At 43.7% G+C, this 26,793-nt stretch overlaps 3 protein-coding genes across 3 annotated transcripts in view; 2 read left to right on the forward strand and 1 right to left on the reverse strand.

The window, feature by feature from the left end:
- LOC308090028 (extracellular calcium-sensing receptor-like) overlaps nt 1–3,282 on the reverse strand; it is a gene marked incomplete at both ends in the record, with an annotated part of 40,670 nt that extends 37,388 nt beyond the window's left edge. The window contains one exon of the mRNA XM_080435054.1: nt 3,195–3,282. Coding sequence (XP_080291180.1) covers nt 3,195–3,282 — 88 coding nt within the window. The remainder of the gene's footprint in view (nt 1–3,194) is intronic.
- Nucleotides 1–3,674, forward strand: part of LOC308090418 (uncharacterized protein) — a 106,523-nt gene extending 102,849 nt beyond the window's left edge. The window contains exon 9 of the transcript XR_013933620.1: nt 3,655–3,674. The gene's annotated coding sequence lies outside the window, so the exon portion shown is untranslated. The remainder of the gene's footprint in view (nt 1–3,654) is intronic.
- On the forward strand, nt 3,281–23,933 carry LOC308090029 (extracellular calcium-sensing receptor-like; the record flags this gene model as incomplete). The annotated part of the gene is made up of 11 exons (XM_080435055.1): nt 3,281–3,343; nt 3,455–3,514; nt 4,492–4,622; nt 5,647–5,938; nt 8,366–8,452; nt 8,721–8,990; nt 9,670–9,876; nt 14,883–15,158; nt 22,464–22,688; nt 22,782–22,905; nt 23,020–23,933. The coding sequence occupies 11 exons, from the start codon at nt 3,281–3,283 to the stop codon at nt 23,931–23,933; spliced, it is 2,649 nt and encodes an 882-aa protein (XP_080291181.1).
- Nucleotides 23,934–26,793: the final 2,860 nt, after the last annotated feature.

The raw sequence follows: 26,793 nt of genomic DNA on the forward strand, positions 1-26,793 counted from the left end.
GATAACCTGAAATGCTTATTTGAGAGTATGTCTTTTCAATGTATGACATAGTTCATTCTGAAAATAGCAGATCTACAATCTCAAAACTTTTCAGATAGCAACGTGTTTCTGAGCTTGTAGATCGGCTGCTTTCACTGGTTCACTTTTATCTCAACAGACAACCTCAGCCTGTACAAAGCTATAGCACTATAGGTAGTGTTGCAGCTTGTCAATCCGAAGGTTCAGGGTTCGATTCCTGTTAATGGCAATAGGTTGAGATGTCAATTCCGCTTCCATCTCTCTTCAATCTATTATGTTTCCAAGTCTCTCTCTCTTCAATCTATTCCGTTTCCATGTCTCTCTCGCTCTCATCCCTCTCTCCCTTCAATCTATTCCGTTTCCATGTCTCTCTCTCTCTTCAATCTATTCCGTTTCCATGTCTCTCTCTCTCTTCAATCTATTCCATTTCCATGTCTGTCTCTCTCTCTCTCTCTCTCTCTCTCTCTCTCTCTCTCTTCAATCTATTCCGTTTCCATGTCTCTTTCTCTCTCTCTCTCTTCAATCTATTCTGTTTTCCATGTCTCTCTCTCTCTTCAATCTATTCCGTTTCCATGTCTCTCTCTCTCTCTCTCTCTCTCTCTCTCTTTCTCTTCAATCTATTCCGTTTCTCTCTCTCTCTCTTTCTCTTCAATCTATTCCGTTTCTCTCTCTCTCTCTCTTCAATCTATTCCGTCTCTCTCTCTCTCTCTCTTCAATCTATTCCGTCTCTCTCTCTCTTCAATCTAATCCGTCTCTCTCTCTCTCTCTCTCTCTCTCTCTCTCTCTCTCTCCTCTCTCTCTCTCTCTCTCTCTCTATTCACTGGCCCCGTATTATCGCTGCTTGCAGCTATATTTTTCCCTTCATATTGCACCACTACATTGTCGTTTAACTTTACACTGCTCTAAGAATGTAGTCATTTTTATTTCATATTGCACTACAAGTGCACTACTTAGTTGTTGAGGCTACAATAAAGATGCCTGTAAAAATTCTAAACATATCTTTTGTGTTTTATTGTTCCACTACATTTCATAATAATTGCTACAATGATAGGGAGTTGTCTTTTCTCTTCCTGTGCCACAGAAACCACAAAAAAACAACACAAAAACTAGTTACTAGTTACTTTTATAATTTCGTAACTAATAAAGTAACAAGTTACTTTTTTGAGAGCAGTAACTACAACTAGTTACTTTTTAAAAGTAACTTGCCCAACACTGTCATACACAGGGTGTACTTTTGGCTCCACCCCCTCAGCCAAAAGTACACCCTGCCTATGTCACTGATCACATGACACCTCAATCAATTATCCAGTTCTAAGCAACATAGAGGGGGGGGGGGACTTTTTTCTTATTTCCACACAACAGCTCTAAGGTGTATTAAAGACATAGTTCAATGTTGAAAATGAGTGGTCTTCCCCTTTAAGTGAAGGTGGGGCCTTCAGTTTTAAGATGGAAGTGTCCGATATTTCATATTCCATCCTAATTGGCTAACATTGGCTTCCAAAGTTTGCTGGATAGGTCCGTTTGAACCAAATGCCTCAAATCATGAACGCAACGTGCGATTTTTGCACACACATTCCCACTAGGCCGAGGAAGAAATGCCACCCTTTTCACATTGGCCTGTTATAGCGCTACCAGCAGATCTAATTTAGCAAAACAAATTTTTGGAACAAAATGCCTCAAATAATGAATGCAGTGTCCGATTGCCGTGCAAGGCCTAAGAAGAAATGGTGCCCCTTTCCACATTGGCATATTATAGCGCCACCAGGAATAACCTACTTGACCTGGCGGAGACCTGTGCTCCGAGGAGCACTTTTTCTAGTTTTCTCTCATTTTCCCAAAGGAGGTGACATTCACTGCTGATTGTTTTTCCCCTTTTCTCTGTTGTACATATCATATTTTATATTTGTTGATGATATGCATTTGTTTTGTATTTCTTTGCTAGAATCAGAGCTAGAAGTGTTTTTCTACAAATCCTCTATCAGCGTCGGGGGATCATTAGTAAGTTGCGTTAGAGCGCCCTCTTGTGGAATTTTCAAAAAATATTTAATTTTTGAATCGACGTAGATCTACGTGATCTACAATGGCGGTCAACGTTTGGATCTGAAAGGACGTAAAGCTACGTCCTTGGCAGGGAATGTGTTAATGTCTGACTGTACCTTGTGCTGTTTACATTTCTGACTAATAAAGTATTCAATCAATCAATCAATATACAAGTTGTCTAAGAAAAGTAACATGACTGTGGCAGCCACGCTCATGACTCAATGCTAATTGGGTAACCGCTTATGTCACTGTATTGCGCAACGTCTCACTACTATTCTGCTATAATATTGTTCACAATTTGTTCTCTCACTCTCTGCTTCTGTTCCAATTGAGCTGTCATGTAGCAAAACACAAACATGGAGCAAAGAACCAATTTGAAATTCCTGGTTAAGTTGGGTTAAGGTTAGGGTTAGAATTAGGTTTAAGGTTAGGGTTAGGAATAGGGTTAACCCCTAGCCCTAACCCTTAGGGCTAGGGTTAACCCCTAGCCCTAACCTTAACCCTTCCAGTATGACCCGGAAACCAAGAGACAGAGCCTGCAGTGGAAGACCACAACTTCACCCAGACTCAAGACTGTCTAAATTTGGAACTTGCATGTCCAAAAGATCAAGGTCATGCTGCTCGCAATCTTCGACCATCATGAGTTTGTTCCTCAGTGGTGGAAAGTAACTAAGTACATTTACTTAAGTACTGTACTTAAGTACCATTTCGAGGTATTTTTACTTAACTTAAGTATTTCTAATTTCCAATACTTTTACTTCTACTCCGCAACATCTCAGAGGCAAATATTGTCCTTTTATTCCACTCCAATTATTTGAAAACGTAAGTTACTAGTTACTTTACAGATATACATTTTGATATTATAAAACATATTTTAAAAACATACATACATACATTTAAAACATACATTAACCACTTTAGCCCTATTTTATACGCAGGCTATTTCAAACATTTTAGTACTTTTACTTTTGGTACTTTAAGTACATTTTGATACCAAAACTTCTGTACTTTTACTTAAGTCAATTTTGAATTTGTGACTTTTACTTGTAACAGTACTTCCACATTGCAGTATTGATACTTTTACTTAAGTACAACATTTGAGTACTTGTTCCACCACTGGTTCGTCAGGGTCATACAGTCAACCAGCACTTCTACCAGCAGGTCCTCGTCGCCTCCATGACCAGGTTTGGCGCAGTAGGCGGGCTCTGTGGAGAGACAAGTCATGGCTGCTCCACCACGACAACACGCCCGCACACACCGCGCTCACTGCAAGCTATGTCCCTTGGTATCCGAGTCGTACTGGAAGGGTTAGGTGTAGGGTTAACCCATAAACCCTAACCCAACTTAACCAGGAATTTCAAATTGATTCTTTGCTCCATGTTTGCGCCACCTCCAGTTGTGTGACGGAAGGCCACAGCAGTGTAATGACACAACAGTCCAGGAGCAGAAGCACAGAGTGAGAGATATATACAATATTATAGCAGAATAGCGGTGAGATGTCGCACAACACAGTGACAATTTGCGGTTACTCAATAGGCTCTATGCACAGCAGCCATATTGGAAAGAAATTGGTCATCTTCCTTACTTCCTTCACAGGTTTTACCAATGATACTAATTAAGGCACTGTTCCATTTAGTGTAGTATAGACCCCATAACTTTGAGAGTGTACAAATGGAACCAAATGGACCTCTCAGAGTTACACACCCGTAAGGGGCCATTTGAAACCCCTTCAAGGAACCATGAGGGTCCCTTGACCACACTTTGAGACCCACTGGTGTAGCAGAGTGTTTCCATTGAGCCAACGTGCACAATATCAGCACCCTGACTCTGTTTGACCAGAATGGAACATTAGTATCATTGGTAACAACAGTGAAGGAACAAGGAAGTAAGGAAGAGACCTAATTTCTTTCCAATATGGCTGCTGTGCATAGAGCCTATTATTAGTATTGAGTCATGAGCGTGGCTATCACACAGTCCTGTTACTTTTCTTACACACCTTGTGTATATATATATATATAGTTTTCTAAAATCCATAATACATTCCATGACCTACAGTGGGTGAGTAGATACCAATGTAGCCCTGGTGAGATTGTGTCATTGATACATTACAAGATATATACAATGTCCACACATTATTTTGATATGAAAAGCCATGTTAAGCCATTGTTAAGCCCGGCCCCTACTTCTGCCTGTCCAGATGGGTGCTGTGAAAGATTAAGTAATGTCGTACTCATATGTTGTCACAGGGGGGCGACACAGCACTGTGTATAAGTATAAGGACAAACAATTTGGGAGAGGGGGGTTAGACAGAGGAGGACAGTCATGGGGGCTTCTCTAGACACACACCTGCTTTCATGCCTGCACTTGACCTTGATATTGTTCTCTTCATTCACTAATTTGTCTTCCTCACCTTCCTCTTCCTGTGAGTTACAGGCACAGTTTAATCTCAACAGAATCTTCAAGGATGGGGACTTTGTTCTGGGCGGCTTGTTTGATATCTACCTCTCCTCTGTGTTCCCTGAGCTGTCTTTCACCTCCAAGCCACAGGACCCCACTTGCTACGGGTTAGTATCACAAATACAATAGAAAGCAAGCAAGCATTTTTGGCCCTTGTTTTGATTTATGGTAATTGGTAACCAGTGGTGGAAAGTAACTAAGTACATTTACTTAAGTGCTGTACTTAAGTACAATTATTTGAAAACTTTACTTACTAGTTACTTTTCAGATATAAATTATAATATTATAAAACATACATTAAAGGTAGGGTAAGTGATTTGCGTTGGTTAAAATAATTGTTAAATAGCTCTATATTCTGATAGTACTCATTGCTATAGAGTGTATGTTCAGTATTAGGAGTCTCCTTGTCTCTCCACCTCTTTATTAAACAGAAAATGCATTTTCGTTTCAGTTTCAGTTTCATTTCCAATTTTATCCAACCAGGACAGAGAACTCAATCAGGATACAGATTAAACAAGTGAAATTGGAAGTGATGACACTAAGAAATGAGCAGGCAAAATTGGAACTGGAACACTATACAAATTAAGCTTAAAAATGGGTACTTTCTCCTGATTGGCTGAGATTTTGACACCTACCGAAAAATGTATTTTCTGTTTATTAAAGAGCTGGAGAGACAGGGAGACATCTGTTACTGAAAAAACACTCTATAGCAATGATTACTATCAGAATATAGTATTTTAACCTTTTAACAAAATACTTTTTGTTTTAACCAAAAAATATCACTTACCCTACCTTTAACCACTTTTACACTATTTTATACATAGGCTATTTGAAAATAACCGATCTACAAGCTCACAAGGCGTCACATCACGACTCGTTGTGAGCTTGTAGATCTGCTATTTTCAAACATTTTAGTACTTTTACTTTTGGTACTTTAAGTACATTTTGATACCAATACTTTTGTACTTTTACTCAAGTAAATTTGAATTAAGAACTTTTACTTGTGACAGAGTACTTCCTTATACAACATTTGAGTACTTGTTCCACCACTGATGGCAACACAGTACTTGATGTTGTATATTTCAGCAAAGATAAATATGCTCGGCTACAGTGCCATATGTTGTGTGTTAGTTTTCACATTGAAGGGTTCAGATGGGCCCAGACCATGGCTTTTGCAATCACTGAGATCAACGGAAACCCCGGCCTGCTGCCCAATGTGACTCTGGGATATAGTCTCTATAGTAACTGTTTCACTCTTGGAGTCGCCTTCCGTGCACCATTGTCATTGGTCAGTGGCAGAGAGGAGCGGGTTCAACTGGATGAGAGCTGCGTTGGCTCTCCTCCAGCGCTCGGATTTGTGGGTGATCACTCATCACACTCTATTGCCATCTCTAGTATATTAGGTTTGTACAGAGTGCCCCTGGTAAGTGTCTTACTTGAACCCACATTTACCCTCACCAATTTGATGTATGCTTAATTGTGGTTATTTGGTTATTTACCAATATATGCTGCTATATGTATAATATATGCTATATGCTGTACCAAGTGGACAGTATTTTTTTATAGCTTGAAAGAACATATTTACTTGCAGGCAGAGCCCCTTTAAGACCGGGAAAGCGTCATCTATGTCATTTTAGATTTCTTTGGCTATTCAAAAATAGCAGATCTACACGTGCCGCACTATGAGCTTGTAGATCTGTATTTTTGAAAAATCGTGAAAAGTTTAGCAAATCTTTGAATATATACAGTAGATATTTTAAAGCGAACACTTGTAACTGAAGTCCGCGGCCAAATACATATAATTTTGGGGGTCCTTGACATGAAAAAGTTTGAGCACCACTGATATTATATCATAAGTTTTTTCAAAAAACTGTTAGGATCTTGAAGACATTTGTAGAATCCCCCAGAAGCAAAGATTCGAGTTACAAATATTCACTTGAAAAATATATATATATTCAAAGATTTGCACGAATGTTCACGAAAAAAAAAATTGCAGATCCGGTGCCGCGCTATGAGCTTGTAGATCTGCTATTTTTGAATATCCCAAAGAAATCTTAAAATGACACACAGATGCGTTCCCGGTCTTAATGGGTCAATGCAGCGTGAAGCAGGTTTTCATAGGTCAGAGTTGCAATGCATCTGTGTTAGAGCTTCGATTCATCCTGGACCTGAGAGTAGGATTCCTACGGCCCTGAGTCAGGCTGGTCTTGTGGTCACGTATCGTCGTTGTCAGGTGAAAACCTCATTTGTCCAAAACCGTTCCTTTTTATTATATATATATTTTTAAAACCATTAAGACCGGGAACGTATCTGTGTCATTTAAAGATTTCTTTAGCTATTCAAAAATAGCAGATCTACAAGCTCATAGCGCGGCACTCGGTGAGCTTGTAGATCTGCATTTTTTTTTTATCATGAAAATGTGTGCAAATCTTTGAATATATATATATTTTTAAGCGAACATTTGTAACTTAAAACTTTGCTTCTGGGGGATTCTACAAATGTCTTCTAATGTCTTAGAAAATCTCTTCTAAAAGGTTTCTTGACAAAACCTATGTTGCTATAATATCAGTGGTTCTCAAACTTTCATGTCAAGGACCACCCAAAAAACATATGTAGCCTATTTGGCCACGGACCCCCATCTCAAAATATTTTGTTCCAGGGACCCCCCGGAAGCAAAGATTTGATTTAAAGATGTTTGCTTTAAATAAATATATATATATATATATATATATATATTCAATGATTTGCACAAATATTCACGATTTTTCAAAAATAGCATATCTACAAGCTCATAGCTATGCGCTTGCAGATCTGCTATTTTTGAATAGCCAAAGAAATCTTAAAATGACTCATATGCGTTCCTGGTCTTAATGGGTTAAAACAATGAGAGTAGTGAAAATAGCCCAGCTTGTAGATCTGCTATTTTCACTACTTTAGTGTGACACTCTTGTATTATGAAGCAGGACATTCATTTACAACAAAACAACAAAACAAGTTGAAATTGGAGATATGAGGTTTCTGCCTGACAGCAATGATATTTAATGTATTTTTTATATAATTGGGGATTGTGAGTATACTATTTGCTGTGATATCCAGAATTCAGAACATCAACAATTACACCTGCTCGTATACATTCCTGCATGCAATTCGGAACGGATGTGTCATTCAAATTTCTCTGCATTCCGCAAAGGCAGATTGTTTATTCCTTAGTCTTTTTTTTTGTATTATCAGCCAATCAAAGGTTATAATTAGACATCGTAAGGATAATTCCTTTAGGATAATTCCTTTTAACAGGTCGTTCATGAAAGTCCTTGCGGTCTTGTTTCCAATGAGAACCTGTGAGCAATTGGGGTTAAGAGTCTTGCTCAGGGACAAATTTCATATCATCGGCACATATGCTGGGATAGCCTGGAATCGAACATGGGGCAACCAGGGCCAGCTGGTTCCCTAGGCGGGCTCACTAACCACTCAGCTATGGCCGCCCCTCGTTGAGAGAGAGAGAGAGAGAGAGAGAGAGAGAGAGAGAGAGAGAGAGAGAGAGAGAGAGAGAGAGAGAGAGAGAGAGAGAGAGAGAGAGAGAGAGAGAGAGAGAGAGAGAGAGAGAGAGAGAGAGAGAGAGAGAGAGAGAGAGAGAGAGAGAGAGAGAGAGAGAGAGAGAGAGAGAGAGATGTATGTCCAAATAAAGTATAACGCGTTGCAATGTGACATGCTGTGAGCTTGTAGATTGGCTATTTCCACTACTTTTGCGCAACACTATTGTATGATCAAAAGTTGAAATATGGAGATACAAGGTTTCTGCCCGACAGCAACTATAATATATGTTTTTTCCCCCTTTTTTTCCTTTTTACAGGTAAGCTACTACGCATTGTGCACCTGTCTGAGTGACCGCTATCAGTTCCCTTCCTTCTTTAGAACAATCCCAAATAATGCCTTCCAGGTGAACTTCTACAGACAATAAATGTGTTGGTATCAAGTAGTTCATGTTCCACACACACAAAACATTCCTCTAGTGAGTGCAATTGATACTGTGTCACCTCTCATTTGCCCGTATGTTAGCCTACTGCTGGAGCTGAAGGTCTCTGTTGACATCAAAAGAGAATGATTAAAACCTTTTCATTGTGAAATCTGTGTAGGAGATTCACTGATTTAACACTGTGTGAATAATCTAGCCTAAACACTTCTCCCTGCATTCTCTATCTCATCAGGTGGAAGCTATGCTCCAGATCATGAGACGGTTCCAGTGGACCTGGGCAGGATTGTTAATTAGTGATGATGCTTATGGCCACAATGCGGCCCGAATCTTCCAGTCTGAGCTGGCCCAGTCCGGTTCGGGTTGTCTGGCTTATTTGGAGGTTTTTCCCTGGGGCAATGACCCGGTTGAACTTCAGAGGATTGTCACTGTGATGAAGAAATCCACGGCTCGTGTGGTCATTGTGTATCTATATGGGAACCATATTGTTAAACTCATGGAGGAGGTTGGGATCCATGTTCATTTAATGAATTTTTAAGGAATCTGAAAAGAGTTATATATGAAGACATCCTGTCATATATAAAAGAAAACTAGGTTGCTATTCATTTGCAAGCATTTTTTTAATGCAATGCAATTTAATCACTTTCTTAGGTTCACCAAATGAAATGCTCAGCAATTGTGTTTTTTAAAACTGTTGTCTTTCTCGTTTGCTTATGATTTGAGTACTTCTCTGCACAATAAGCAGATAATGACTCTATTCACACATCTCGTTACAACTAAATGATGTATTGTTATGATTTAATTATTGTCTACTCTACTACTATGACTACTAATCCTTATTATTATTATTATTATTATTATTATTATTATTATTATTATTATTATTATTATTGTTATTATTATTATTATTATTATTATCATCATTATTATTATTATTACCCTTAGTAGTAGTAGTGGTATTATTATTATTATTATTATTATTATTAGTAGTAGTAGTAGTAGTAGTAGTAGTAGTAGTAGTAGTAGTAGTAGTAGTAGTAGTAGTAGTATAGTAGTACTATCCCATTCAATCCCGGAAAGCATATCAACATAAGTTTTTCAGAAAACAATTGAACATTTTTAGGATTTAGAAGACATTTTTTGAATGGGCTACAGGTGTAAATGGGCTATAACACAATCAACAGGTGGTGAGGCAGAATGTGACAGGTCTTCAGTGGATGGCTGACGTGGCCTGGGTAACAGATCCTAATCTCCAGACTCCTCACTTCATGCCATATCTTAGAGGTACGCTGGGCGTTGCCGTCCGTCGAGGAGAGATACCAGGCCTCAAGGACTTCTTGTTAAAAATACATCCTGAAAATGACCCTGATAGCAGCCATGAAAATACAATAGTGAGTATTTTGTTTTGTTTCAAGGTTCGAGGCGTTCTTTATTGTCACTTCTCTTGTGCAGGTACATGAGAGTCAAACTTTGTTTTGTTCGGCTCCTTTGACATTGTAGCAGCATAGTAACTATTATAACGATAATATGACAGGCAAACCTTTATACCATAGGGTCTTCATGGGTTTTTTTCAGGCCAAGGAGTCTCAGAGAGAGATGAAGCAGGGACCCGCACTATTATGTATATCAAATTGTGCATATTCAATGCTCTTTTTAAGCCTTGCATGCAACTTGATAAGAGGCTTTCAAAGCTCACCATATTTAGCTGATTGTCTCATCAATGTCTGTTGACAGATTTGAAACTAGGAATTATTCCACAGGTGTTTCATGGTTTTTTACCTTGTATTGACGATCTGTGCAGAGCCACGGGAGCCGTGATGTGCATGTGCACGTAAACAAAGCATGTCTTGGGGATGGGGGAGGGTCTGTAACTACGAGGACCCCTCAGGTCGCGGACCCTTGTCGTTGCTCTTTACAATTCCCTATTAAAAACCTATATTAAAATTGAACAATCTAAAAAAGAAAAAAAAGGATCTGTCTTGAAAGTATAAAAAAGACAAAATTGCACACATATGGGACACTACAACATTGTTACAGCAGTGTTTAACACAAATTGCTCTGCTCAGCACAATATAGGACAAAATGTTAAGGTCCCGGGGAAGGGCTGTCCGCACCGAGACATGGCCATCACCATTGATAATGCTGTGGTGACGTCAACTCGGACTGCGAAGAATCTGGGTGTGACCCTGGACGATCAACTGTCGTTCTCGGCAAACATCGCATCAGTGACACGGTCCTGCAGATTCCTCCTCTACAACATCAGGAGGATTCGCCCCTTCCTCACGGAGAAGACAGCCCAGGTGCTCATCCAGGCTCTTGTCATCTCCCGCCTGGACTACTGCAACTCCCTCCTTGCAGGTGCTCCGGCATCTGCCATCAGACCTCTGGAGCTTGTTCAGAAAGCTGCGGCTCGTCTGGTGTTCAACCGTCCCAAGTTCTCCCACACAACTATCCTTCTCGGTTCTCTACACTGGCTCCCCGTAGTGGCTCGCATCCAGTTTAGGGCAGTGAAAGGAACAGCTCCTTCTTACCTCCGGGCTATGGTCGATGCTTACACCCCTGCCCGACCACTTCGGTCGGCCACCTCGGGGCGACTGATAGCCTCGTCGCTCAAGGGTCCTTCTGGCCCATCTACACGGTCACAACTGCATTCCTGTGTAACCTGTTGTCTTGGAGGATACAGTTCACAGTTCAAACATTAAGCTATTAATTCACATAGAATGTGTTTATGAAAGTGAAGTATTGATTTGTAGAGCTTGTCCCAAAATAGCCGATCTACAAGCTCACAACAGGTCGCAGAGTGACACGTTGTGAGCTTGTAGATTGGCTATTCTCCTGAAAATCTTTGCTCAAGTGGTTAATTCATAATGCACTTTTCCCCTTCCTAGAAATGTAGTGGAGTCAAAAGTACAATATTTGTCTTTGAAACGTAGTGGAGTGAAAGTTATAAATATCCCAAATACTTGTGTAAGTCCTAAAATCAAAATTACTTGAGTAAAAGTCTGAGGCTCTCGTGGAAAAGCAAAATAGCCGATCTACAAGCTGGCACTTCTGCCACATGATTGGCCCTAGCCAATCACAGATCGGAGCTCAACAACGAAGAATACATTTACAGAAACTCCAAAACCCACGAAGAAGACGCCGTCTTATGTTGTTTATAAATCAAGTCATTATAACACGATAATGTGGTTAATGATTTTTTCTTTGGGATGTACATGACACAAAAAATACAGAAACATTAACGCGACTCAGGTCGCTAAGTAATGGAGCACGGACACTTCCGTGATTTACTGCAAACAGATAGCAAGTGCAAAATGATTAGCTTACTATTAGCCACTTTGGCTAACTCTCTGCAAACTCTCGGCGGACCTGGACAGATTTTTGATTATTTCTCCCCTTCAATAAATCCAATTGGTATTGTATTTTATACCGCTGTTATCTGTGATTAGTCGCCTTTACAACGAGGTATAACTTGTAAGGATTGTGCAATCGTGGAATGAAAAACACATCTTAACATGTGGGTAGCCCCCCCCCCTCCTCCAAAATTCGCCAAAATCCCCCAATATGCTTCTGTTGGTATCTCTACCTCCACTGACTACATACATACATACATACATACATACATACATACATACATACATACATACATACATACATACATACATACATACATACATACATACATACATACATACATACATACATACATACATACAAACATATATGTAAGTCAGTGGAGGTAGAATGCTGTAAAAGTGACCTGTGCTATTGTCATTGACTTTTTGATCGCATGGACTTAGGGGGGAAGGTCTTGCGGGGCTTGGGGGGCAGAGGGCACCAGCATTTATTTGTATTTATTGTCTCCGCCAGGCCGAAAGGCATGGCGAGAGAGTATGTTTTGCACCCTGTCCGTCCGTCCGTCTGTCCGTCTATCCGTCCGTCTGTGGACAGCTAATCTCTGGCACCGTTGGCTTGATCGAAGCGAAACTGTGCACACACACTTCCTGGATGCCAATTCAGAACCTCTGCCTCAATTTTTTTTACATGGGCCTGTTATAGCGCCACCAGGAGGCCGCTTTTGGCAAAAAATATTTTTGACAGTACTCCTACAGAATTTGTCCAAACATCACGCAAATAGGTACACAGTATCTCCATAGTCATTAAACAAAATCAGTTTTTCAGATTTTTCATATTCCATCGGGATTGGCTAAAAATGGCTTCCAAAGTTTGCACTGCTTTGTTTTTAACAAAATGCCTCAAATCATGAACACAGCATGCAATTTCCATGGAATTTTGCACACACATTCTCACTAGGCCAAGGAAGAAATGCCACTTGAAATTTTTCAAATCAGCCTCATGGTGGCGCTATAACAGGCTGATTTGAGTTTTTACCTATAACTGCACCGATCTGTGTAAAACTTTGTATGTGCACTCCCTAGAGGCCAAGGAAAAACCTTTGCCCTGAATTTTTCACATCTGCCTTTTATAGCGCCACCAGGAGGCCGACTTATATAAAACACATTTTTGGATATTACTCCTTTCGATTTTATCCAAATTTCACGCAAATCGGTAGACATGATCTCTATAGTCATGTGATCAAGACGAATCTGTTCGATTTTTCATATTCCATCCTGATTGGCTAAGATTGACATCTAAAGTTTGCAGGAGTGGCCCGTTTTGAACAAAATGCCGCAAATCATGAACGCAGCGTCCGATTGCGGTTAAACTTTGCACGCACATTCGCACTACGTTGAGGAACTAATGCCACCCTTTCAACATTGCCCTAGTATAGCGCCACCAGGAGGCCGATTTACATATTTACTCCTACACATTTTTGCCAGACCCAAGGGGTCGGGCTTACATGAGGCTTTGTACCTGTTTCGTCCATACATGGGCATGGTCACTTTGTCCTCCGGCCCAGCCAAAAAAAAGTCTGTCACTTTGTCCTCCGGCCCCAGCCAAAAAAAATTCTGTCCCCCAAAAAAGTCTGTCCATACATGGACAGACTTTGTAGATCGGCTATTTTCTCCATACATGGGCATGGTCACTTTGTCCCCCGGCCCCAGGCAAAAAAGTCTGTCCCCCTTTCGTCCCCTTTCGTCACGAACTATTCATGACATCATTATTATGTCACAAGTATGTAATTAAGTAAAGCTCATCAACCACTGTACTCTTCATTCTGGGTCTGGCAGAACCAGGTCTCCAAGCTTGTTTCCAAACATCACGCAAATCGCTACACATTATTTCTATAGTCAAGTGATCAAGACGGATCCGTCCTATTTTTCATATTCCATCCTGATTGGCGCATTCCGAACATTGCTGGCCCACACCTGACCTAGCGGAGACCTGTGCTCCGAGGAGCACTTTTTCTAGTTTTTGGGCGGTGTAGCCGCCCCTATAAGTGGGGTTGGGACACCTCATTAGTATTAGTTTCCTGCACTGTGATTGGCCCACTTGGCCCACTTTCCTGTACTGTGATTGGCTGACTCTATTGGCTGACTCTATTCAGCACTGTGATTGGCTAGCGAGACACATGATGACATTAATAACCTATAAATAGGATTATGCACTTCCAAAGTGAGCTTCCATCACTATGATGACCACTGTGATGACCACACCGCCCACTTCACACTGGGTGTGATTTTTTGGGCGGTGAAACCGCCCCTATATGTGAGGTTTGGACATCAACATCGATTGCACCCCCCCAACCCTGCGCTGTGATTGGCCACCAGTGTACCCCCCTAACCCTGCACCGTGATTGGCCAATCACAGTCTATTCAGGACTGTGATTGGCTAGTGAAACATGACACATGTGCATAGCCCTATAAATAGGACTATGCACTTAAAAAAAACACATTTATGTTTTTTTTTTAAAGTTAGGGGTGTACAATGGTTGGTCCACAATATTACTTTTCTTTAAATGAACTTCCATCACTGTGATGACCACTGTGACCACACCGCCCACTTCACACTGGGTGTGATTTTTGGGCGGTGAAACCGCCCCTATAAGTGAGATTTGGAAAAATGTACAAATATCCTGCGCTGTGAAACCGCCCCTATAAGTGAGGTTTGGAAATTTGTACAATTATCCTGCACCGTGATTGGCCAATCACAATCTATTCAGGACTGTGATTGGCCAGTGTCACATGACACATGTGCATAGCCCTATATAAGAAACCATAACTTGAAAAAAAACATAAATTAGTTTTTTTCAAGTTATGGTTTCGTCCATCATAAAGAGTGTTTCAATAAATGTATTTATCTTTTGTACATGATTGGTTGACTCCATTCAGTATTGTGATTAGCTAGCAAGACACCGCCCACTTCACACAGGGTGTGATTTTTATTATTCAAAGGGTATTATATTTATGTTTAAGTCTTTATTGTGTTTCTACAGGTGAGGCATTTTTGGGAGAACACATTTCAGTGTAAATTTGCACCCCTTCCGTCCGAGTGGGTGGACGCTGGTGGAAGGGTGTGTACTGGACAAGAGAACCTGGGAACAGCTGAAACTACACTTTTGGATGTGTCTGATCTCAGGCTAGAGTATAATGTGTACAAGGCTGTGTATGCTCTGGCCCATGCCCTCCATGACATGTTGCAATGTGTGCCAGGAAGAGGGCCTTTCACTGGGCACAGCTGTGCCAGTTTGCAGACAATACAGCCATGGCAGGTGTGATATTAATACACAGTTTACTAATGTTTCTAGTTGGATTTGATTTAGAATAATACTTAATATGTAAGTATACAACCTTGACAAGTATTTACTGTATTTACACATAGATACCACATTGGCCACTGCTGTTCATTGGAGCGATGCATCAATGTGGCCGCCATATTGGTCGGGGCAAGCTGTGCCTGTGTATGTCTGTCACAGGTAAATTGGCATTCCAGGTAAATTGGAAGGGGAGCGCTTGTTTTTAGGCGTGGGGCGGGGCTGCGATGCGGGGCTTTTCGAGACAGGGTTTTTTACGCGAGGCTCGCGAGGAGGAGGAGGAGGCGCGATGCGGGGCTTTGATACGAGGCGGCGCGAGGAGGAGGAGGAGGAGGCGCGAAGCGGGGCTTTGATACGAGGCGGCGCGAGGAGGAGGAGGAGGAGGAGGCGCGATGCGGGGCTTTGATGCGACGCGGACCGCACGTGATAATAGTTATTGTCCATGACGGAGGCGCGCCGACTCAGCAGAGCTTGAGGCCGAGGAGGCGCGAGTGCCCGCGCCGACCGGCCGAGTCGAATCAGCGCCGTCCCAGTTGTAACCCGATAGGGGGAGAATAGATCTTTTTATGGGTTACTATCATACAGTCTATGGTTACTATCCAGTGTCCACGACGACACACATGTGTGCGTGTGCATGTGTGCGCATGCACACACGCACACGCGTGCGCACACATGCGTGTGCATGTTTGCATGCGCACACATGCACACGCACAAACGCATGTGCATGTGTGTGGATTCAGTGTGCATTCATTGCCCTCTAGCGTTGGTTCTACAGAATTGCCTGGGGGGCGGTGAAAACAAGCGCCTCTTTTCCAATTTACCTGGAATGCCAATTTACCTGTAACATGTCTATTCATGCAGGAGGTCTCTTCTGCACAATTAAAACATAACTCGCTGCTTTTTCAACCGGTTTTCAGGTGGTTTGGCTTGTTACAAATACCAGACCTATGCTATGATACAGGTACAGGTTAAATAAAACTTTTTGGTTTTCATACCAAACTACATTGTCTATCTTCTTTTCCTTTTGAATCTATTACTTTTTTGTTACTTGTATTGTCCTGTCTTATCCAGTCTGTTAGAAGTTTTCAGTCTGGAGTAGCAGCAGTCACGGGCCAGACTGTAGCCTTGGACTTGCGTGCAGCCGGGAGACCACACAAGATGAAGCCTTTTTTTTGTTTTCCAAGGAACTCTTAGCGTTCAAGGACAGACGCTTCTGCCACCAGGAGATGTTATTTCTTTCCGCGAGATAAGGATTAGGAGGCAAGGATCCAGTGCCGGGAGGTGCCCAATCATGAAACGAGCCCAATCATGAAACGAGAAGAACACAGGAGTGTGTGTGTGTGTGTGTGTGTATATGTTACAGGGTGAATGGAGAACCAGGGTGATTGAAGAAGGCTCGCTCGTTTTTACCCACCCAGCAATTCTGTAGAAGAAACACTAGAGGGAGCCACAAGCCAGGCTTGTGCACAAGCATATATGGCCGCGACCACCCACACACACACAGTCACACACACACACACATGCGCGCGCACGCACACGCGCTCATGCTTTCAATGGACTGTTAAGATACTTTTATTGTGTTCTGCTGGCTTTTGTTTTAGTTTCTCCCTGACACACACACACACACACACACGCACACAGTGATCCATGAAAAGAACTATTCTGTCCCTATCGGTTTACAACTCGAACGGCGCTGTGTCGACTAGTAGAGCATCGGCCGGTCAGCGCGGGCACTCGCGCCTGGAGGCGCGAGGGCGCGCCTCCTCGGCCTCAAGCTCTACTAAGTCGGCGCGCCTCCGTCATGGACAAGCGTGTGCGTGTGAACGTGTGTTCAGCGCTCCCCTAGCGTAGCTTCCTGGTTGCTATGTGGGGGGGAACAACAAAAGACAGGTCCGCGTCGCATCAAAGCCCCGCCTCTTGGCGCCGCGTTCTCCTTCTCCTCCTCGGAGGAGGAGGAGAAGAAGGAGAAGGAGGAGCTCCTCCTCGCGAGCCTCTCATAATAAACCCCCGCCTCACAGCGCCGCGTCCTCCTTCTTTTGAAAATAGCAGCAATCTACAAGCTCACACTCCTTCTCCTCCTCGCGAGCCTCGCTAATAAACCCTGTCTCGAAAAGCCCCGCCTCGCCCGAAGCCCCGTGCCTAAAAACGAGCGCTCTGTCTTCAATCACCCTGGATCTCCATTCACCCTGTGACATATATATATATATATATATATATATATATATATATATATATAAATATATATATATATAAATACACACATACACATCCCATCAATCCTATAATAGGGCATAGCAGTGGTGGCCATTTTGAGGTGCCACATAAGAGATTTACGAAAATATTAATATCAATTAGCCTAATTGATATTAATATTTCCATCCATTGTGCATGCCTAGGCTCACTGCAGGGCCAAACTTGTCAATGGCTCCAGGTGCAACAGTAGCAGCACCAATGGCATCTCTGGGTGGCAGTACTAGGTGGCCCCAGGACGTTGCAATGGCTCAGGGAGCAACAGTAGCGGCAGCAGTGACCCCAGACACAACAGCAGCAGCAGCAATGATGTTTCTGGGTGGAGGCTCACAACCACAACCAAGTGTGGTTAGCCCTCATAACCACAACTGTGTGTGAGGCATCAGCTCGTGATAACAAATGCGAGAAAGGCCGTGGGTCCAGACAACATCAACCCCTGGATGCCCCACTGCACTTTTTAACCTCTCTCTGAAGCTACCGAGGGGGCCTCTAACCTGGAAAACCTACCGTATTGTCCCACTGCCAAAGAAGGGACGTACCCCGGTCCTTATACTGTATCTACTACAGGCCGGTTGCTCTGGTGTCACATATCATGAATATCTTTGAGCAGCTGGTCCTTCAGCACCTGAAACCGCCCTGGTTATCGGCTGCCGGCGTACGTGTTTCACACTGAGTAAAGACGGACATGTTTATGCTCACCTCCCTAGTAGTGTGCGTTTATCTCTGGATATAACATTGACGACGAGGACGTTCTCACCGCCTCCCGCTTTCTTGCTGTTCCCGGGCGAGCCTCCTGTACCATGGACTCGCTGGCATGAGTCGTTCGAGACCTACATCACGGCTCTGGGACTCACAGACGTTAGCGACGCACGGAAAAGAGCCATCTTAATCCACTGCCTGGGCACAGAAGGACAGCGGATATTCGCCACTCTCCAGTTTGGCCAGCCTGTGAAAGTTTGAAGCATTACAAGACGAAATGATTAGAGACCAGCTGGCCGAGCACACAAACAACCCAAAGGTTCGTGAAAAATTGATAATGTCCCCAGATGACCTGACTCTCCATAAGGCTGTGGAAATAGCTTTTCAACTTGAGACAGCAGAGGGGTTTGCCAGGCAATTGGCTTGCGCCTCATCTCCACTGCCTGCACTCACAACACATCAGATCGAGTCCCCATCGCGTTCAACTAGCCCTGATCCTCTCCAGGACGCTTCCCCCATAAACTATGCTGGACAACAGCGCCCCCCAAGGTCAGCACTGCAGTAACTGCGGCTCATCATCACATGCTCCCAGAGCCCAGAACTGTCCCGCCAGGGGCCAGCGTTGCCAACGTTGTGGTAAACAAAACCATTTTGCCAAGGTTTGCCATTCTGCTCCGGCCACCACCCCACGGCAGCCTTTCTCAGCTACTGCACCCACGACTACTATACACTCTGTGAGTGCTGCTTGCCGGCCGTTCAAAGTGTGTACTGTGGAGCTTGATGGCGTGTGCCTGCCGTTATTGCTCGACACTGGGGCTAACGCATCCCTCTTGAATGCGGTTCACACATTTTTTCCCACACCACACGCTTGCTTCGCCGTCCAAAGTGCCCCTCAAAGGCTATGGCAATTCCAAGATTAACATCGTGGGCACCTTCAGCTCCGTGGTGCGCTATGGCATTAAGACTGTTTCCTCGTTGACATTCCAAGTGGCAAGCCACGGTGCTAACCTCATGGGCCTGGACTTGTTCACTGACCTAGGTTTTGTGCTCATGGATTACAGTGGGCTCACTATCCATCACGTCGATTCGCTGTGGCCCCAACAATGGGACTGTTCACTGGTCTGGGCTGCCTCACTGCCTTTAACCACCAGCCCCTTCTAAACCCTGAGGTACACCCTGTCATCCAGCCCCTGCGACGCGTTCCTCTTGCCCAGCGCGACGAGGTGGCTGGAGAACTCAACAACCTCTTGGAGGCAGGCATAATTGAGCCAGTCAACGCGGCACCATTGATTTCAAATCTAGTGGCTGTGCGGAAGAAGACAGGGAAGCTGCGCCTGTGCATTGACCTCAAGGCAGTTAACAAGGCAGTCATCCCTGACAAGTACCCGCTGCCTACAGCGGAAGAACTGACCACACAGTTTCATGGTTCCACCATATTCACAAAACTGGATCTTCGGCAAGGCTATCTGCAGGTTCGGCTACACCCTGACAGCAGGAGTCTCACCGCCTTCATCACGCACAAGGGGGTGTTTCGATACACAAGGATGCCTTTCGGACTGGGGTAGTGATCTACTTGGATGACATTGTGGTTCATGGCTCAACGCCTGCTGCCCACGACGAGCGCCTTCGCCGAGCCCTCCATGTCCTTGCCAGCCATCACCTCACTCTGAACGGTGACAAATGTGTCTTTGCTGTGCCTGAGATAGTTTGTGGCGTTCCGCCTGAATGCCAAGGGCCTCCGTCCACTCCAGTCTAATGTGGAGGCTGTACTACGCCTCCCTGAGCCTGCCTGCCAAGCCAAGTGGCCTCGTCCCTCGGAATGACGGCCTACTACTTACGTTTTCTCCCTCAGTATCCGGCCACCACAGCCCCGCTGCGTGAGCTGTTAAAGAAGGACGCGCCATGGATTTGGACCCCTGCCAAGTCCAGCTCACCTCGCCACCCGTGCTCGCACACTTCGACCTCGCAAGCCCCACGCTCCTCACCTGTGACGCCTCCAGCACAGCACTGGGGCCTGTGTTATCCCAGATGTACGACGCCGTTGAGCGGCCCATCGCCTTTGCCTCTCGGGCTCTCAACTCAGCAGAACAAAAGTACTCGGTGGGGGAACTGGAGGCCTTAGCTTGCATCTGGGCGAGCGAGCGTTGGCATATGTACTTGTATGGCCGGCCCTTCACACTGCGGATGGATCACCAGGCCCTCACGGCTCTGCTCGCAACGTCTGGCACAGGGCATAGACCACTCAGGATCCATCGCTGGTCGGAGCGGCAGTATAATTTCACCCTGCAGTTCATTCCAGGCCGTGAGAACATAGTAGCAGACCTACTGTCACGGGCCACCCCCGGCCCTTCTCCAGATCCTGGTCCTGACTCCGCTGAGCAGGGCCTCATCCTAATGCTCCACTCTCCATTCCAGTCTACAGTCTCACTACAAGAGCTCCAGACAGCCTCAGAACAGGACTCTGTGCTCTCCCAGTTCCTATAATAGTGAGGGACTATACAGCTTGCCTTCTCAGTGGCAAAACCGGGCCACCCGTCCCGCCGCCGCTGCAACCACTGCACTGGCCAGCCAAGCCCTGGGAGCACCTCCAGCTTGACATCTGTGGGGAGCTCCATGCAGTCCCACACCACCAGCGTTTCATGGTGTTGGTGTACGACCTTCATTCTAAATGGCCTGAGGTGCTCTCCACTGGGTCGGTTACCACCCGTGTGGTGAATGATTTCCTGGACTCGCTCTTTTCCCGCTGGGGGCACCCTACGGCCATCACAACGGACAATGGGCTCCAGTTAATCTCTGCGGAGTTTGCTGCCCTCCTGGAGGACAAGGGCATAAAGCACATCCGTACAGCATTCTGCCACGCTGAGGCCAACGGGGGGGGGGGTGGAAAGATTTAACCAGACACTGAAGAACGGCATCAGAGCTCACCTGGCAGATGGCTTCTCCTTCTCTGCAGCTCTTCACCGCACGCTTCTTTACTACAGAGCCTCACAGCATTCCACTACCGGTTACTCCCCGGAATTCCTGATGTTGGGACGGGAGTTGCAGCTGCCTTTGGATCGGCTGAGGGCTTCCGTGGCGGTGTCAGCTCCAGTTCGAGGGCGCAACAGGGTCCGCAACCGGCAACGTCAGATGAAGCCGCGTTTCGACAGGACACGGAGGGTGAAGACCCCATCCTTCGCGCCCCTGGACTGGGTCCAAGTCCGCCTCCCTCACCGGGGCCACAAGCTGCAGTCTTTCTGGTCCACGCCTATCCAGGTAACCGACCAGCTGGGGCCTGCCACCGTCCAGCTGTCCGATGGGTCGCGCTAGCATGCCAGCTGTATGCGGCGAGTGCCGCCACCTGCTACTATGGGGTCGGAGGCTCCCATGCCCGTGACACCGCCTGCTGCCGCAGGTTTGTGGACTAACACTGACTTTGACTTTTCAGTAAGTGATATGGACTTGCCCCCGGTGTGCCCTCCGGCACCTGATGACCACCCGGTGGTGCCCGTGGCACGGCCCGCTCGAGACCGGGCTCGACCGGATTACCTTAAGGACTATGTTACTGATTTCTGAATGCATAAGACATTGGGGTATTGTTCTGTCACTGGGGGGTGGGGTTGTGATTCATGGTTTTCTATGGGGGGGGGGGGGAAATGTTGTGTATGAGTGTGCTGTTGGCTCCGGTCTGTGATACGTTTACGACACTGGTGATGTACAACAGAAAGGTACGTAAATGAATGCTGCCGTAAATGAGTACGTTGTTATTGTGCACTGGTTACCGGCTGCCGGCGTATGTGTTTCACACTGAGTAAAGACGGACATGTTTAAGCTCACCTCCCTAGTAGTGTGCGTTTATCTCTGGATATAACAGTTGGGTCAGGAGGTTGGTATGTCTGTCTGTCTGTCTGTCTGTCTGTCTGTCTGTCTGTCTGTCTGTCTGTCTGTCTGTCTGTCTGTCTGTCTGTCTGTCTGTCTGACTGACTGTCTACTTATATACAACTTCTGCATATTTCGTGTGGAGCTATGGCAAGTTGTGCCTACCAATATGCCGGTGTGGACCAAAGTGGATCAATGTGGCATTTATGTGTATAATGTGGGGATAAAGTAGATGCATGTGTAGATGCTTTTTGAGACCCAGAGGCCCGCCCCCTTCCAGTTCCCAATGCACAGAAGTTTGGGACAAAATGTTATGTTGATATTGTGTTAGAAATACTGCAAGGGTGTAGTTAATACATCAACAGTCCTGTCAATGTCACTATTGTGTATCTTGTATATACAGTAGGTTCTTAAAAGTCTCTTGCTTTTCATAAGTTTGCTCATCAACATTTTTAGCTTGTGTATTACCTGGAAAAAGTCAACTTCACAACATCATTTGGAGATCAAGTATCATTTGATGAGAATGGTAATGCCATACCAATCTGTGATGTCTTGAGCTGGGTGTGGCTCCCTGATGGAAGCACAAATGTTCACAATGTAGGTGTGGTCAAGAAAACAGCCACAGGTGAAGAACTCATCCTTGATGAAGACAGAATCTTCTGGAGCTTTGAATCCACAAAGGTAACTTTGGCTTTCTAAAATAGCTAATACCGAGCTCATGATGTGAATGTAATTGAGTTTAGACCGGAATTGTTCATTTACTTTCCTCTGTAGCCTCCTCGGTCAGTGTGCAGTGAGAGCTGTTCCCCTGGAACCCGTGTGGCCAGAAGGAAAGGAGAACCTGTCTGCTGCTTTGACTGCATTGCTTGCTCTGAGGGAGAGATCAGCAATGAGACTGGTGGGTCTACATTATGTATGTATGTATGTGATTATCTTTAGGCTGATTACACTCTACTTGTCTGTACCTTTAATCTTCTCCTTTTTGTAACTTTAATCTTCTCCTGTTTGGTAGACTCTACAGAGTGCACCAGTTGTCCAGAGGACTTCTGGTCCAATCCCCAGCGTGACCACTGTGTCCCTAAGAGCATGGAGTTCCTCTCCTACCATGAGGCCCTGGGTATCTCCTTGACAATCATCTCATTGCTAGGTACAGTTATCTGTGCCATTGTCCTGGGAATCTTCATCTATCATCGAAGCACACCCATGGTACGCGCCAACAACTCAGAACTCAGCTTCCTTCTCTTGTTGTCACTCAAACTATGTTTCTTGTGCTCACTTCTGTTCATTGGACGTCCCAGGCTCTGGACTTGTCAGCTGAGGCATGCAGCATTTGGGATTAGCTTTGTGCTGTGTGTGTCGTGTATCCTGGTAAAGACTATGGTGGTGTTGGCTGTGTTCAAGGCCTCCAAGCCTGGGGGTGCAGACATTATGAAGTATTTTGGTGCTATGCAGCAGAGAGGAACAGTTCTGGTTCTTACTTGTGTCCAGGCGACAATCTGCACAGCCTGGCTCGTGTCTGCCTCACCAACTCCTCATAAAAACACACAATACCACAGTGATAAGATAGTCTATGAGTGTGCGGTGGGATCAACAGTTGGTTTTGCGGTATTGTTAGGTTATATTGGGTTACTGGCACTCATAAGCTTCCTACTAGCATTTATGGCAAGGAATCTTCCAGGCAACTTCAACGAAGCCAAGTTAATCACTTTCAGCATGTTGATCTTCTGTGCTGTGTGGATAGCCTTCATCCCAGCATATATCAGCTCTCCAGGCAAATATGCAGATGTAGTGGAGGTATTTGCTATTTTAGCATCTAGTTTTGGCCTTTTGGTGGCACTGTTTGGACCAAAGTGTTATATCATCCTTTTGAAACCTGAGAAAAACACTAAGAAGTCCATCATGGGTCGAGGTGCCACCAAGATGTAGAAAAAACGACAATATATTTTGTCTGTTTTTTAAAACAATAAATGTATATGAATATATTTGGTTGCTGATAACTTTGTTGGCAGAAGAAGTTTGCTACCAGATAAATTTTTAAGTCGTAATCAAGTCATAGATGCAAACATGTATCATCCATCATGAATCAAAGTTGGTGAAAAGTTGATTACCCTCCATTAAAGGCTAAGTTTGGTGAATTTGGTGAACTATTATAGCTCAAACAATTAGCATCTCTTCATTCTCTTTGGATTAAAGTATTGCAGGTATGTCCAGTTGTCACCAGTTGACTGGGGCCAGAGCCTCGAGGTCGACACTCGGGATTCACGCTTCACCCATCGAAGCTACTTGAAGTTTTAGATGTGTAAACCGGCCCAAAACTTGTGCAACACAGTTTCAACCTGGCTAAATGACCAAACTCGAGCTCTTAAAAGAGAGTGGCAATACTATGGCATACTGAAAGACCTCATGAGAACCTATAATGCTGCTGTTAAGACGACATTGGTCAACCTCACACATTATTTTCTGTGTGGATCCCCAAGGCTTTCTCAAAATGTGTATGGGTGTTGATGGACAAAAACAATATTTTTCAACAGTAAGCACACGATTCCTCACACCGATGCACTCACAGGCCAGAAATCTGTCCTTGGACACTGGTTCAAAGCAATGTGTGACAGTGGCCAACAGAGTCACATTTAACTTGCCAGTTTACTGGTTAAAATAATGGCACCTTTTACTCCTTTTATTTATTCACATTAGATTCAAAACAATAAAGTATCAGTTGCACGTGAAAGTGCGGAGTGTGTAATTAATGTGAATACCGATTGAATAAAATGATTGATTGCAGACTATGCCACCTTTTTTAAAGAGGAAGGTCCCCTATAATAACACCTTTTCCTTCACATGCTACAAACAGGTTCAAGATTAACCAGGTAAGTACTTTAGATTTTAGGAGAACAACACTTAACAAAAATGAATGACATGTCATGGTGAACGGTGAGTTGGCATCGGCTGGATGTTTGTGGGATGTGGGTTTGTGAGGGCAGGCCATATTATGGCATGAGGTGGATTGTTGGTCTGTGTGATGCGTGTGATTCTGCTATGTAGGTGATTGATGTGGTTGGCATTGGTAGTTATAACATAGTTTGGGAATGTATTAAATGTGAGCAAATGATGGTAGTGCAGATGAGTGGATAGGAAATGGAAACAAGTGAAATGCGTGGAAGCAAATGATGCTAGCAAGTGAAAAGAAAGAAGAGTTCATATACGTAGATGAGATAGTAGAAATGTTTATAATTTATAAATTATTGGATCCTCAAACTGTCCGTCAAAACCACGCAACTCCCCCCCTCTCCTCTCCGTTGCACGTACAGCACAGCGCAGAGCGCACAGCGCAGTGAGCGAACACAGACAGAGGAGGAGCAACACATAAACAAACTAAACGACAGGGTTTTTCACCCCGTAGTCTGTTAAAACTATGCAGTGTACCTGTTTATCAAACTTAGCACTGACGCTAATGTTATGAAAACAAGTAATTCTATTTCTAAAATCTATGAAGTATTTAATGAGGAGAGCAATGTGACAAGAAATTAGTTCAGAGCATTTCTCTCGCTAGTTCTATGCAAACTCCAACTCTGTGAACCCCTCTTTGCAGACGTTATTGTAATATTTATATTATATTTATATAAGTCCCGTTTATTATTGTAGGCCTAGTAAGTGTCATGAAGCATCAGAGCATTAATTCACACATTGTGATGCAATGTGAGCTTGGAGATCCATTGTTAGCTTATAGGAATTTAGCCCCATTTGAAACCTCTCCCTCAGCAGCGATTGGAGCTATTGTCAGCTGTTCGGACTCCTAACTCCACTTGAGCTGGATTTGGGTAAAGTGGTGATAATATAATGACACATGCAAGTATCTGACAATATATAAAGTCACTATACCAACTTTGATGAGGCTGTACTACTTTGTTTTAAAAAATATAAGGTTTTCTTCATATCCATTCATTTCCTGAAAAATTTGCGTTTTGGAGTTGTGTTATATTATAATTTTATATATTATAATAATATGTATTATAATGTATATGATATATTATAATATAACATATTATACAAATATTGTATTAATGATGTAATCTATTCTATTATCATATATTTTTAAATATAATAACATATTATTATAATGTTATATGTTGTATTATTGTATATAATATGATATAACATCAAGTATATCATATTTATATAATATAAATATAAATAATGTTAAGAGATATACATATAAAAATATGTATATATATTTGTATACATTTATATATGTTTTTTAAACAAATAATAAATATACAAATGAGCCATAAATGAGTCAGCTATGTATAGGCGATATATTTTGGTAGTGGTGGAAAAAGTACTCAAAGTCGTTACTTAAAGTTGTACAATGCAAATTCACAACTAACGATTTTTAGCAACCTCTGCTGGTCACTACCGTCACTGCATACAATTTCCTTAGTCCTCGATTACCCAGAATTCCATTCGTTTTCACCGGAAGCCGGAAGCGTTTCAAAAAGCGATCTTTTAATTGTTTTATACTATCTACGGATTGTTTCTCTTAGCCAGTGGAGCATTAGTTACCATGAGCTGTGCTTTCTTTTTCTGTTCTTTTTCGATGTTCTAATCCTACATTCTCTTAAAATCAGCGTGAGGTTCCTTTTTGTTTTTAGCGCGATAGTTCCTGGCCAAACAGGAAACCGTTGCGGTAGTTCCTGGCCAAACAGGAAACCAGTGCATTTCCACCTCCGTTTTCCGGCCAGATGACGTCATTTCCCCGGGAAAGTCCCCCCAGTCCACGTTCAATATA

This window comes from Gymnoscopelus braueri (genome assembly GCF_963280865.1).
Source record: "Gymnoscopelus braueri genome assembly, chromosome: 8".
Taxonomy (NCBI): domain Eukaryota; kingdom Metazoa; phylum Chordata; class Actinopteri; order Myctophiformes; family Myctophidae; genus Gymnoscopelus; species Gymnoscopelus braueri.